This window comes from Gopherus flavomarginatus, chromosome 3 (assembly GCF_025201925.1).
Source record: "Gopherus flavomarginatus isolate rGopFla2 chromosome 3, rGopFla2.mat.asm, whole genome shotgun sequence".
Taxonomy (NCBI): domain Eukaryota; kingdom Metazoa; phylum Chordata; order Testudines; family Testudinidae; genus Gopherus; species Gopherus flavomarginatus.
The window spans coordinates 106,922,996-106,938,311 of record NC_066619.1 but is presented as its reverse complement, the minus strand read 5'-3'; the positions used below and the strand labels follow the sequence as shown (position 1 = coordinate 106,938,311).

The 15,316-nt window shown below is 37.6% G+C and overlaps 1 protein-coding gene across 6 annotated transcripts in view; it reads left to right on the top strand.

Moving 5' to 3' along the window:
* The window catches only part of CNTLN (centlein), a 256,631-nt gene that overhangs the window by 71,764 nt on the left and 169,551 nt on the right, over window positions 1-15,316 (top strand). For 4 of the 6 annotated variants that reach the window (XM_050944137.1, XM_050944139.1, XM_050944135.1 and 1 more), the window contains exons 4-7: window positions 991-1,125; window positions 1,715-1,894; window positions 8,069-8,206; window positions 15,057-15,215. In XM_050944137.1, coding sequence (XP_050800094.1) covers window positions 991-1,125; window positions 1,715-1,894; window positions 8,069-8,206; window positions 15,057-15,215 — 612 coding nt within the window. Of the gene's footprint in view, window positions 1-990; window positions 1,126-1,714; window positions 1,895-7,534; window positions 7,615-8,068; window positions 8,207-15,052; window positions 15,216-15,316 lie in introns of those variants that run through there. The other 2 variants (XM_050944136.1, XM_050944140.1) reach the window with 2 other exon arrangements.

Here is a 15,316-nt window from a genome sequence, read left to right as displayed (position 1 = left end):
GTTGGTACTCATTGTTTACCTTATACATTTATTACAGTTTCAACAATGAAAATAAACAAGCCCAGTTTTACGTTAGTTTCAAGTCTGTTTCATTGTCTGGCTCTTAAGCACTACCACAGTATTGTCGGGTCTGCAGGAAAAGGTTTAAATCCAAACAAAATTTCACCTTAATTAAAAACAGACAAAACCAGTGAAAATATTTCTTTTAACATTAGGTTTTATAATTTTTTATATATACAATGTGAACTTTTTAGAAATGGTTACTATAGTAAATTAGGTTTCTGAATGAAAATGAGAAGTATTAGCCTTTAGTTATGATCTGGGAGGCTGTAAAATAATATTTTAAGAGACTAAAAAATGCAAAAATTAGCAGGGAACCATGGGTTTCTTCTAACAGTTGTAAGGTTTTATTGTATACAGTATACTAAGTATTGTCTTTGTACAATAATGTCTTAATTGCTTTGAGCTGCAAATTCCATTAGACTTACTACTTTCACAATATGACTGATATGTATCATAGTATTTTTTAGTTCTCTCAATTACTAATTGTTTCTCATTATTTTCATGAATTGTGGAGAGGAGACAATTTCATTTCTTGGCTAGATTTCAGATATGCTAAAAATGCAAGTGCAAAACTGGTCCATTTATTCTTAATTCCTAACCAACAATATCAGATCTGCAAACCATTTCATCTTCTGAGACTAGACCAAATCATTTCTGTTTGATTCTGTATTTCATGGGCTCTTGTGTCCAGTAGCAACAACATATTCAGTTCCCAATTCCCTGCCCTCCCTTTCCCTTACTTTAATATGCTACACAGTGCTACAATTTGTAGTATGATTTTAAATAGTGATACAGTAACAAGAATGAGGTAAAACCACATATGCTTGAAAGATGGATGAAAAAATTTAAGCCTTTAGCAATGAAAGCAAATGCATATTCTATTACAGACTGTGTCTTTTTAATGAATTTTCATTTTTGTTAAAACAGAGGGCATCAGGACAACAACAGGAGATTAACAACCTGGTACAGAGAAAAATTGCTGTAGATGAGGAAAATGCTCTCTTGAAGAATGAATTCAGTAATTTGCAGCAGAAATTTAAAGATAAAAGTCAAGAACTTAAGGTATATTGACTTGTATGTAGTTGTATAGGACTATAGCCTTGAAGTACTTCTTTAAGCAATGTCAGTCTTTGTGGCACAGAAAGTGACAAGCTTGGAAGAAAAATTGCCTTAGGCCTTGCTACACCTTACAGTTCTCTCACACACCAACTCTGAGAAAGATGCTCTAAAGCTAAGAATCCAAGCTTTATAACTTTCAGATAAATAGTTAATGATGGAAATGGAGCAAAGAAAGTAGGAGTGTGAAGATGTGGCTTCTTGTAATTAGATTCTGATGGGACTGGCATTATTAATTGATAAAGCCTAGGTCTGAGAGGATATGTCTGTGTGGGTCTCAAAAATAGCTGGGGACAGCATCAAAGGCAGCTTGATCAATTAATGGCCTCTTTGCAAATGTGTACTCATCAACGCTGTCATCCAGCTAAAAAATATGACCCTTCCACCTGCATGAAGGAGGCCAATAAAAGTACACAGGTGACCTTGGCCATCAAATATAGAAGAAGCTGCTGTGAGGGTAAAACTGCACAGTTTATATTTGCTGATTAGTTCTCACTTTTTTTTGTTTATCGGCCCTTGTGGTACTGTTCTACAGGACACTAAGGAGCGTGCACAGAAGAAAGAAGAGCAAAACAGACTGGTTATAAAAAATCTGGAAGAGGAAAATGAGGGATTAAATACACGCTGCGCTGACCTGCTAAATGACCTGGAGAAACTGAGGAAGCAGGCGGCACAATGGAGAATAGAAAAATCTGGTATTGATGCCAAAATAAAGGTATGAGATGGAATGAACTACTGGATATTATTTCAAAACTAACTTCTCCCAGGCACTTGCACTACATGTTATTTTCTTTAAATAACAAGTTATATATTCAAATCTACCAGTGGGGACTGACATTCATTTACATTCCTTCACTTAAGACCCACAGCTTTTTAAAAATTGATGTTACCAAGCAGGAAACTGACTTCAAATAATCATCCTAAAATGTAATCATTAAAAGATAAGATATTGGAGTCTGAGATAAAAGGTAATTCTTTAAAAAACAGCTTTTAAAATCTTCTCATTCAAGATTTTTTTCTCAATTACAATTTAATTTAATATCATTTGATTGTAGTGGACTTGATATTTGTTATTTTGTAAGATGGTTTTAAGAACTTTTCAGCTATAGTTTTGAATAAATTTCATCTTAGCCTCCAGAGGGCTCCACTCTTCATGAAAGGTTTTTTCACTGCATATCATATTTAAAAAGTTACAGTCACTTTTTGATAAATGTGTTGATGCTTTTTCATTTCATTTGGATGCTTCCTACAGAATGTCACACTGTGCTGAATTGTGTATTACTTCCAGTTTTTAATTCCTTACCAGTCTTTCTCACGAAAACTGGCATGTCTTTTTAAAATATTTCTAGGTAATGAGTCACAAACGCTAGTATCAAATCATTTGTTAGTCTTTGCATGTGTATTTATATAAAGTTTATGTGTTTTTGTATTATTTAGTCTAAGGTGCATTGAATACATGTTTTTTTTTTTTAATAAAATGCATCTGCTGGTATATTGTATGTCATAAACAGCACAACTTTGGCTTGCACAGAAATGCTGTTTAATCTTTTTCATGGCAATTTAATGGTAATGCAGTGTACAACATTGTAGGGTCCTTTGTTCCGAGGGTGAGAGGGACATGGAATGCTGCAGAGGCAATCCACTGAACCCTGTGCTCTTTACTGACACCCATGGCTGTTTTAGGCATGGTACTGAAAAGCTTTCAGAGCATTTCAGCCCTCATAAAACAGAAGATTAATTACTGAAATCCAAGGCCCATGGTTGTCTGGAAGGTTTGTATCCATTACCAGGACTCTGTCAAGGGCTTGGAGATCCTCAAAGGGGAAAGTTTGCTGATAAGTGTATGTATTAGAATGATTTAATTAATTTTCAGGTTGTCAGCTATGTTGTTGCAGCATCTCTGATAAATTGTTGCAAATACACCTCTACCTTGATATAATACTGCCCTCGGGAGCCAAAAAATCGTACTGCATTGTAGGTGAAACCACGTTATATCGAACTTGTTTTGATCCGCCAGAGTGCACAGCCCCGCCCCCCGGAGCGCTCCTTTACTGCTTTATATCCGAATTCGTGTTATATCGGGTCGCGTTATATTGAGGTAGAGGTGTAATTTAACTCCCCATAATTTTGCATTACACCAATGAAAAGAGTAAATTTAACATTCCTGGGTTGATTTTATGGCAGCTAAAGTATACCATAAAGAGAAGAAGGTTTGTTATAATGGTGTGAGCACAGGAGTAGGGGCAATCAACCCCAGCTCAAGCACTGACTGCCTCTGTAATGTTGGTCAAGACACTTTACCGCTCTGCTTCAATTTTCCTCATCTATAAGGTGTGTATAGTAATAAGACTATTGTGAGGATTATTAGTTCATATTTCTAAAGAGTTTTTTAGAGGAAAGATGTTGTATGTGCACCAAGTAGTGATAGCGTGCTTTAGTTCAGAAAAACCAGATATATTTAAACTTTTATTATGTATACATGGATTTAAGAAACTTTGTTTTACTAAAACAGTTACCTTACTAATGATTGTATTACTTATGCTTAAATTAGCTATAAATATTTGCTTGACATTTTAATGGGTTCCAGTTTGAATTAATTTCTGTTCTGTTCTGTTCTGTTCTTTCTCCCATGTCTGTTACCAGACATTTTCAAGAATAAGTATTGGATGCCAGAATTGTTTTTATCAGGGTACTAATAAACAGGATGGGAAATAGTACCCTTACCCCAGAGGACAAATATGAGATTATCAACTTGTATGGTGTTGGTCTGAAAATGATCAGTTCTCCCAGTGTAACGTGTCTCTTAAATGCTTTTAATAACAGTGTTTTTAAAATGGGGAAAAAAAGTAACAGGATTTTTTGTCGTCAGTGTGTTGATCTTAAGTGACTGTAAAAATGGCAACGTAGGGGTCCATATTCGTTGTGTCTGAATGATTTCCATATAAAATTGGCTGTGTTTAGGAGTGAAATGTTGTTTTTTCTAAACGTCGGCTATGCTACTGAATCTGGTATCTGGGAGTCAAGCTGTGATCTCTTTGGCTTTTGCATTAGCACTGGTAAAAAAAGATCATTGTTAATAATTTTGTTAACAAGGGATCCAGAAAAAGTCCAGCTCGCTCTCTGTAGTCCTTTTGAATCCAATTGTTTGGCACCCAGATGGAGAGTAGGATTAAAACTAATAAATGTAAAACATTCTTAAACTTTACTTTTAAAATCTCTTTTGTAGATATTAAATATTTTAGTTCGAAATATCCTAGCCCTTTGAAGGATAGAAGTTACTACTATTTCCCCTATTTAGGTAGGTGGGTCTCTCCCCTTTCAATGGGATAAAGCACCAGTTTCTAGCCCTGGAGAGCTTGAGATATCAGGCTTCAAGCAATGATATTTGTATGTATACAAAAGCTGTCAATGTTGTCTGGCTGTACCGAAAGAAGGACAGGAGACACTTGATATGGTTTTAATCAGGCTGCAATTTTATTATTAGATATCTGGGACTACCTGGTAGACAAAAGTGTACAGTGCAGATAACCCCATGTTCATTCAATAACCACCCAGAGGTGCTTCCACCAGCCCCCTTCTTTTTTCATCCAGGTCCCCCAGCCAACCCATTGCTGGGACCTTACCATCCCCCATCCACTCCAAACAAGGATTAAGGTGGGCTATAAGAAAGGAGGTTGGGTCTCTGTTGTACCAGCAGTGGAACACCGAACTCCCCCTTTCTGCTCCTGTAATCATCACCTCATTTTTAAGTCCTTTATCAAACAGTTTATCTGATCTCTGTATACTTTCCCTATTGAATGCCTGCACCAGACATCCACCCCACACTTACATAATGTGTTGCAACATATAGTCTAATTCCCTTCCCTCCTCAACATAACAGAGCCCTCCTTGAACTTGCTGTGGGGAAGGCAAATAAAAAAAACTCACTTCACCTACACCAGTCTGGTGATGAGGGGAAAAATTCCTTCCCAGCCCACCTAAAAAGGAGCAGCTAGCATAATGCCGACAGCAGGTCCTGACCAAACCTGGTATTTTGCCACCTCAGGGGGAAGGAGGGTGGGTGCTGCTTGCCTGCATTGGTGAAAAGGGGCTTCTCCCTCACAGGCTTGCCCCTTTTCAACTCCTCAGCCCTTACAGTTCCAGAGGATGAGTCGGTGTCGTCATGCTGACCCACTCCCCCTTTTGCAGCTGCTTCTGAGCCTCTTTCCCCTCAATCTGAAAAGTACTGTACCCTCTCCCTCGGCAAGCTGGATAACTCCTCCCACCTGCTTAAAGGTGTGGTGTGGTCAATTTTGAAGGTAAAATGTCACATTTACTAGGAGAAGCAAGAAACGTTACTGGGATAGGTTTTTTTTTAAAAAAAATATTACTATTATTATTATTATTATTGTGTCAGCCATTTGAAGCTGTGTAGACATCTGGAATGTTTCAGTATGTCCCAGTGAAATAGATTAGTGGGCAGAGGGCAAGTAATGTGGTCAAAAGTGAGTGATAAATACAAGGTGGATTGATCAAAGCAATTTTAATCACTGATTTTAATCATGATTTAAATCAGCAAGATGAAAACTTTGATTTTAAATGATTGATTTTAATCTTGTTTTGTGTTTGTACTTCAGTTATTTTCTATTTGGTTGGTAACCATTAAAATATGTTGATTTACAACTAAATATAGCCTTTACGCTAAATGGTGCTTCCTTTTTGCTAACCAGAGGACATACTAACTATAAACATTTATTTAAGCTATTTATATAGATTAATTTGCATTTATTTGGATTCTTAAATTTTTACATTGTTTTAGAAAATGGTGAATGATGCATTTCTTATTTACTAGATGATTAATTTTTATTGGCTATTTGTATCAAGCTGTATTTGGATGGAAATTCAAATTCAATAAAAAAATGTGCAAAAAGTGCATGTAATTTTTTTAATTAAATAAAATTGTCTTAAATGTGCTGGAATTATAAGGACTAAAAAGTATATCAAAGCTTGTTTTGCATTTAAAAGTATTATTTGTAGTTAGTGATTTGAATTGATTATTTCTGGTCTTTCTAGATTTTAGATCTCTTTCTAGCAGATCTCGTCCTCTTGCACCTAGCTTTTAAACCTGCATTGGAGAAGGAAAACAAATTTTCCTGGCCCTCCCTCACCCCCCCCAACTGTTTTCTTAAATTTGAATGAACTAATCATTGAACTGAAGTAGTTCAATAAACTGAAGTGAACAAAATATTCTCTGCACCTGCAGAAGAGGCTACTTCTGTTAAAAGCTGGGTTGGCATTCAACGAAATCAGGTTCTAAGCGATTAGCCAATGACTTCCACTAGTTCAGTGGTTTGACTTTCTTAAAATTTGGTAGCACTTATGTACTATGTAATATTTTGTATTTAATTTAAATGATTTTAAAATATTATTATAAGTTTAGACCTTAAGATAAGTTGTCAATTTCAAATTTGATTTTAAATAGGTTTATTCTTAAAAAAAAAATCTGTGTTTAATTTAAACAGAAAAACCGATATAAATAAAAAATCTGATTTAATTTTTTTTAAATAATCAATTTTTATCCACCCCGTTTATCAACCACATTTATCATAATACCTTTCCAGTTTATCACATATGCCTTTATAAATCTTGTTTGTGTACAGCATAGACGTAATTCTCACTTGTGCTAAGGCCTTTTACAGTGCTCTGGTAGCATAAAGAGGTGTTGAAGTGGGCAGAAACAGCATCCTGATGAGAATTCTCCTGTGCGGGGGGACATTCCTGGCTAGAATAGAACTGGTGTAAAGATGCTATATAGACTCTGTTTCAGCCTCCAGGTGGATCAGGAGCATGGCCCTGCAATATGGGTGTTTTCTGTTTCCCAGGGCCCATTGTGGGCCATTGGAAGCCAAGCAAAAGTTAATGTACCCCTGAGGACTGTCTAACTTATCCTGGGGATGGGGCAGGTTTCTGTACAGTCCCAGAATATGAGGAATGCAAAAGTGACTTAAAGCCACCTTTGTTCCCCTTCTCACCTCCATCTCTGTCCCAAGTCCAAACATGGAATAAATGAGAATCTGACTGTGCATGGTCTCTGATTTACCTCTTGAGAATGTAGGGCTACCACTTTTCCTGCAGGTAGCTTGGCTTCAGTCCCGTTGGGAACAATGAAGGGCACTGGACATCTTTGTTAAGAACATTCCGTAGCTTCATATCTCCATTGAGATCAGGAGCGCCACCAGCTTTTTTGCTGCCCTAGGTGGTGGAAGGTCCCGCCCCGCTCCGAAATGCTGCCCCCGACAGAGGTGGTGGAAGATCATGCCCCCGAAATACTGACGACGACAGGGGTGGCTGAAGATCTGGCGGCCGCGGTCGCTGCCCCCCAAATGTTAGTGCCCTAGGTGACCGCCTAGGTCGCCTAATGGGTTGCGCTGGCCCTGATTGACATAATGGGAAAAGGTAGGTATTTTGACAGAAGCCAATTCTCCATGAGTTTTTCTCACCTCTGTAGAACACAATGAGGAAAAAAGTATTAAAAAAAAAATTAAATGCCTTAAAAATCAGTTTCCTGCAAACACTAAAATACTTAAATTATAATGTTATGGTTTTTGCATAATGTCACTCCAAAACGCAGCTGTGGTGGTTTGGGTGCTTTAGACACACATTTCCATACTTTACCATGTTTGGATTTCATTTAAATTTAGTGCGTGTATGGTTTTGGAATAATAAGAATCTTGCAGTAATGTTTTTACCCTGTCATAAGTTCTCCTATCCATTACTCCATCTTAACATTTTGTCAGAGAGAGAGAGAGAGAGTGTATATATGTAGGGAATAATTATATGTTCTTTGTAGTTTTTAACCCTTACTGGCTGCCGTGCTTTTTAATATATTGAAAAAATTAATTCTTTACAGAATTTGGAAACTGATTTAACAGAGGCAAGAAAGCAAATGGAAGACTTGACCACCAAATGCAGTGACCTGTCATCACAAGTGGTTGTTAAACAGACTGAATTAACACAAAAGGATTGTGATGTGGCCAGAGTTAGGCAAGTATTTCATATCTCCATTTGCTAAATAAGCTAACAATTTGCAATTTTTTAAATGAAATTATTTCATGATTAGGAAGAAATATCTTGCTGTTACAGGTACTTTTGCAAAACAATATATTGTAATACCAGCCTAGTTTGTAAGGTACACATGTTATCTGGTAATTTTTGGATGGTTAGTCTTGGAATCTATTATTTATGAAAACTATTTTTATGCCTTTTGTGATGTTCAGTTTTTTAAAGAAGGGATGGACATTATTAAAAATTATACTTCTGTAATTAGCATTGGGTCAGAGAATTGTCAATCTCCACTGAAAACTGCAAAATACCAATATGGTTAGTAACATAAGCAATTAATTTGAGAGGCCAAATGCCCTAAACCTATAAAAGTTTCAACTCTAACTTTAACTTTTTAATTAGAATCAAGTCTGACAGGTCAACAGGAGTCTATACAAGCCTATGCTAAAGGTTTAAAATGCTATGATTTAAGCTTTATCTGGAGTTTCACACATCTTTTTATTAGGCTGAATCTGGAGGATTAATGCTGCATATTTGAGATGTGTAGAAGAAATGAAAGATAGGCTGAATTATATGAAATGACTAGGTTATTAAAATAATCAAAATGACAGCAATGGCAGAAGACAGCCAACAGGTTTAAGTGGATTGATGAGAAGTAGTCTATTCTTCTTTTATTTACATAGTTCCATAGGAGGACACAGTGCTGACTGGTAGAAGGGCTGTATTAGAAAAATAGTATCCCTTGCCCAAAATAGCTTACATTCCAGGAGCACTAGTTGGAATGGTGCAAATAAAACAGATCAATACGATATATAGATTGCAGTTAGAATGCTGATTCTTCATAATTTTCAACCACTAATAATTTCACCATATGGAATAAGTCTTTTATCTTTAAAGAAAAATGAGAAACGTGAACTTTGTAATTTTTATGTAACTTAATTTGTCTTCCTGGGATTGGTCTAGGACAGGGGTGGGCACACTATGGCCAATGGGCCACATCCGGCCCATCAGACCATTTAATCTGGCCCTTGAGCTCCCCTCAGGGAGCAGGGTCGGGTGCTGGGCTAGCCTTGCCCTGCTCCACTCGTGCAGTGTCTCCACATGGCTCCCGGAAGAAGGGGCAGCCAGGGGGCTCTACACATTGCACCTGCCCCAAGAGCCGGCTCTGCAGCTCCCATTGGTTGGGAGCTGTGGGAGCGGCATCTGCGGATTGAGCAGCACACAGAGCTGCCTGGCCGCGCCTCCACGCGGCAGCCAGAGGGGGACATGCCGCTGCTTCTGGGAGCTGCTGGAGATAAGTGCTGCCCAGACCCTGCGGCCATGATCCTCCCTCCCTGCATCCCAACCCCCTGTCCAAGTCCTGATCCCCCTCCTTTCCTCCGAACCTCTCCATCCCAGCCTGGAGCACCCTCCTGCACTCTAAATCGCTCATCCCCAGCCTGAGCCCAGAGCCTGCACCATTGGCCACAGCCCTCACAGCTCTAACCCCCTGCCCTCCAAACCCTTCGATCCCAGCCCAGAGCACCTTTCTGCACCCCAAGTCCCTCATCCCTGGCCCCAGCCCAGGACCCACGCTTCCAGTCAGAGCTCTCACCCCTTTCCGTATCCCAACACACTGCCCCAGCCCAGAGCCCCCTCGTGCACCCTGAACTCATCATTTCTGGCCCCAACACAGAGCCCACACCCGCAGCTGGAGCCCTCACCCTCTCCTGTACCCTAACCCCTAATTTTGTGAGCATTCAGGCCTGCCGTAGTATTTCTCATACCAAGATGTGGTCCTCAGGCCAAAAAGTTTGCCCACCCCAGTCTAGGATCTCTATTGAAAAAGATGTCCCTAGTTATTTTGATGTTTAAAAGTCATAAATTCAGGATCTCACTGGTTAACAAAAATAGAAGAATAATATATAAACAAGACAGATTTTAATAGCCTGATCTATGGAAAGACAAGCTGATGGAATTTGTAAACTTTATCAAAAGGCTAACAGACTTTAAAATGTTCTTGAATAGATTGTTGTACTAAAACTATGCTTCTCTGTGGCCCAAGATATCTATGGTGTGAGGGTACAGGGATGGGAAAGGACACTTTCAAAGCAGGTAATCAAAGCTGACAAAGTTATTACACATTGTCTGCTGGAATAGCACGTTACAAACAGAGTTGGCCGAGCCAGAGGACCTTAAAATCTCTTGACATACATTTTACAATTTCCACTATAAATCAAGGCTTGCTAAATATAGACACTTGCTCATTTGGTAAGCTTTGCTAGGCCCACAGCTATAGCTGGAGCATCAAAGCATCACAGGTAAACTCTTCTGAAACTTTGAATTTTAAAACAGTAACTTTGCCAGTCTGAAAAAGGTCATTGAACTTGAGTGAATGTTGAAAATAATCATCAGTATTTTAAGAAAATAATCATCAGTAAGAAAAAAGAAATTGTAAGCTGTGTTTACATGTATTTTCAAGTATTTTGTTCGTATGGAAAGCCAGAAATAAGATCTCCCAAGCAACCTTAACTGTGATACTATCATTCCAAATTTATGAAACAAAATTGCACCCTCTACTTTCACAGTATGAGTCACATTCCACCACTTTCATCTCTCTTTGTCTCTAGGGATTTAAATAGACCCAATTGCCATAGGATCTAGGTGCTCAATCATCACATTACCACATCCCATCAGAATATAGTCAGTTGACCGCAATATTTACACAACTTTTCTTATACATATGCTCGCAAATATTATTATTCTTAGTCATCTTTCTAGGTAGATTATAAAATATGTTTTGCTTTTATGAGTGGTTTCCTGAAATGTTCTAATTTGACAAGATTTGTTTGTAAAAGGGCATTATTTGTTCTGTTTGGGAGTCACATTTCATGTTCCATATAGAAATTCTTTAAGGATTCTTACTGCTGCATTTCATGATGCTGGGGGGTATTTCCCAGTTTAGAGAGTTAAGACTTCTGTCTCAAATTAAGGCAGTTTTAAACATTTTGGTTTTTGATCTGCTTCATTATGAAGTGTTCAGTAAAAATGATTGAACTTAAAGAAGGACCAGTTGGATGTGCATTTTGCATGCCTTGAGATGCGTATGTATATACATCAATTCACGATTAAGTCTCTTCCTTTTCTCTGACTTGTCATAGAAAAGAGCTACACACTTGTGCTTGGCATTTCTACCCTGGTACATTCTCAAGTTCCAATTTTTTAGTATTACTTAAATGTTCTTTATTTTTATTCCTTATTTTTGTTTTTAAAGTAATAGCTCTAATTCTCTCATTTTGTTTACATACTATCTTTTCTTCTAGGTCTTTTTTTTAGTATAGTATATGATCATGATATGGAAAAACATCTCTATTTTTAAACTTAATTAAAAGATCTACAGAGCGTGGGAGGAAATAAAATGTATGCCATAATCAGGTACAGAAAGCATATTATCAGTGTGTTTTATAAAGAAATTTTAAATATATCAAACCTCCCACCACCAAAAAACCTTTCCATAGGGTATAGCCAATTCCAGCCAGTAGCATCTTTGCAGAGCTGACATAACATATAGTGGGATATAATGGCGGGGGTGGAAAATGCAGTAGAAAACTGTAAACTTTTATTGAGAGCTGCAGAGAAAAATAAAACCTAAGTAAGGAAAACAAATAGCTGAGTTCTAGTTTAAGCTAAAACCCAACAATAGAAATAAGGAGATGGAGTTTAAGAGAAGATCTAATGACAGAATCTGACCAGGCATGACATAAGCTATGCGTGCTGGCTTTCCACTCCAGGAACCTGTTAGACTAGAAGCGTCATCTCGTCTCTGTGCTGGCTTTCACGACTGTTGCTGCTGTGGCCCAGAACCAGACAATAATCTTTACAACCTGAATAGAACAGTGTAGAATAAAGTACTCAGTGCCCATTTAGTCAGAAAATGTTTGTGGTAACACAATTAAACACAATAACACAGAGTTTTCCATAATCACTGTGCATATAACTAAACACCATTAACTGGGAAGTTGAGATGGAATAATCTCTTTTTTAAAACTTCCCTGTGTTCTATGTCAGAAGAAAAAAAAGAACTATTGATGGTTTAAAAAATAAAATAAAATAAATATGTTCTAGTCACTCAAGGCCTCAGTGCCTTATTCTTCTGAAACAATGTTCATTTTTTACTGTCAGTAAAAATAGAAAATTCCTGTGTAGGCAGGAAAAAAAATCTCCCTTCTTCCCCACAATCCAGTTGATGTAGTTTCCACTTTTTGTAGGACTCTTTTTTTTTGTTTTTAGATCATTGAAGATCTCCTGGTTAAGCCAAGGTGGTTTCTTGCCATACTTCCTATCTTTCCTATGCAGTGGGATAGTTTGCTCTTGTGCCCTTAATAATGTCTCTTTGAATAACTATCAACTATCTTCAATTGTTTTTCACCTTGGACTTGCTTCTCATGGGATCTTACCTACCAACATCCTGAGTTTGCTAAAGTCTGCCTTCTTGAAATCCATTGTCTTTACTTTGATGTTCTCTCTCCCACCCTTCCTTAGAATCATGAACTCTACTAATTCCTGATCACTTTCACCCAGGCTGCCTTCCACGTTTAGATTCTCAACCAGTTCCTCCCTAGAACAGTCTCTACACTAGTAGCTTTCTTCGCCTTCTGAAATAAAAAATTGTCTCCAATACATTCCAAGAACTTGTTGGATAATCTGTTCCCCTGATGTGTTATTTTCCCAACCTAGTCTGGGTAGTTTGAAGTCCCCCATTACCACCAAGTCCTGTGCTTTGGATGATTTTGTTAGCTGTTTAAAAAAAAGCCTAATGAACTTCTTTTTCCTGGTTAAGTGGTCTGTAGTAGACCCCTAGCATGACATCTCCCTTGTTTTTTTATCAATTTTATCCTTACCCAGAGACTTCCAACAAGTCTGTCTCCTATTCCCATCTCAACCTCAGTCCAAGTATATACATTTTTAATATATAAGGCAACACCACCTCCCTTTTTTCCTTGCCTCTCCTTCATGAGCAAACTGACCCTTCTATACCAATATTCCAGTCATGCATATTATCCCACCAAGTCTCCATGATGCCCACTGTGTCAGAGCTGTGTTTATTTAATAGCATTTCAAGTTCTTCCTGCTTATCCCACATTAGGATACAGACATCTAAGATACTGATTTGATCTCCTCCCCACCCTCAGTTCTGTCTTGTCACTCCCTTATCCCTGCTATAACAGCCCATGCTCACCTCAAATTCCGACTCTTCTCCCAGGTCTCCATGTTTTTGACTTACCGGTGGGCTTTGGTCACCTGCCCCCTTTGAACCTAGTTTAAACCTGTCCTGACTAGGTTAGCCAGTCTGTAGCCAAATATGCTCTTCCCCTTCCTCGATAGATGGACCCCATCTCTGCTTAGCATAAATAATGGTAAATAATTAGGCCTCTCTTTTTAAAGTCAGTGGAACTTAAATACATGCTTAAAGTTAAACTTGAGTTTGAGCTCCATTACAAACTCCTTTGACCATATTCCTTTCTTAACGTTGTGTTCTAGGACTGTTGTACTGGTATCATTTGTCGTAATTTTTGTGTAAATACCCTGATGCTACTGCTTCATGGGCAAATGCTAAATGAAATGGTGTCAGAAGAAATACAATTAAAATGAGAAACTATAAATGTACTTTGTAGCTAGACATCTGCAATTAATGCATCACTCCTGTGACATAGGTTTAATACACCTAGGGCAACATCAGTTGGTTCCCTGGGACAGAACAAATCTGTCCCCGGTGACATTCTTTTTATCTCCTCTAGCTTTTATTTGTTACAAATGTATTAACCTGTCCAACCTATCTCCACAAATCAGATTTTTAAGTCTACTTAACACCCTTTTCATGATTGCTAAGTTATTACAGACAGAATCTTTCATTCCATCAAGGCCTTTTATAAACTCCTTTAAACAGTGTTATTTGTTTTCCTTCAAATTGTTTTTTTCTCACTGGTACAATGCTCTCTTTAAAGAAAGTTTCTTGAATTACACTAGTTTGGTCTCTGCCATTCTTCAGAGAAAGTTCTGAAAAAGTGCCTATATCGGTATTAATAATTAGTTTTTATGCACTGCTTTTCATCTGTAGATCTCAAAGCAGTTTACACAAATGTCGTGATTCCCATTTTACAGATGTTAAGCTGAGACACAGAGAGGTTAAGTGCTTTGCCTAAGGTCCAAAGAAAACCCTATGAAGAAACATGGAAGAAAGTTAATGAGGGTAATAGGCACTGAAACTGAATTTAACTCTAACAATAGTTTGAAGTGTGGTTGTTAATTAACAGAGAATTATGCTCGCTATAATATACAAAGAAGAAGCCAAGTTTTGCAGTGTGCATACCATTAAACTCTATTACAGATTATATTATTGAAAGCAATTTAGCGTGACAAAGAACACTTTTGAACTGAAGCAATAATACAAAGATTAGACTAACTGTGTGGTTCTGGGTAGCCTATTAAAGTAAATATCTACTGCAGAGGTCAGTTGTACGTTTTGACTCTTGGTACTAAAGAATTAACTACATGTTGATCAGAAAGCTGCCGTGCTGTAACTGGAAGTCCAGTTATTTTATAGCCTTCATGCTATTAAAGTCCAATTGATAGATGTTCTGCTTTGAAAAGTTAAGTGTTGTATAGATATTTTACAGGAGTGTGTGATAAATATTAAATATTGTGTATATAATTTTTAGTGTTTAGAAGGAAATAGACAAGTAAAATAAATGAAAGTAGAAAGCTCATTATATAAAATAAAATTAGCTGAACACAAGTGTTTAACTATTGTCCTTCTAGTCATGTTTTCCTGTTTATTGCTTGCTTTGCACAGGAAGGAGTTGCAGGAGCTGCAGAATCTTTACAAACAAAACACAGAACATACAGCACAGCAGGCAGAGCTGATCCAGCAGCTTCAGGCTCTCAATATGGATACGCAAAAAGTATTGAGAAATCAGGAAGATGCTCACACAGCTGAAACTATATCATATCAAAAAGTATGCCGCTTTTTTCTATCACAAAAGTATAAATTGAAACCTACTTGTGAGTACTGCTCATAACTATCAATATGCAGCATCTTGGATAATAGAGTATCCCT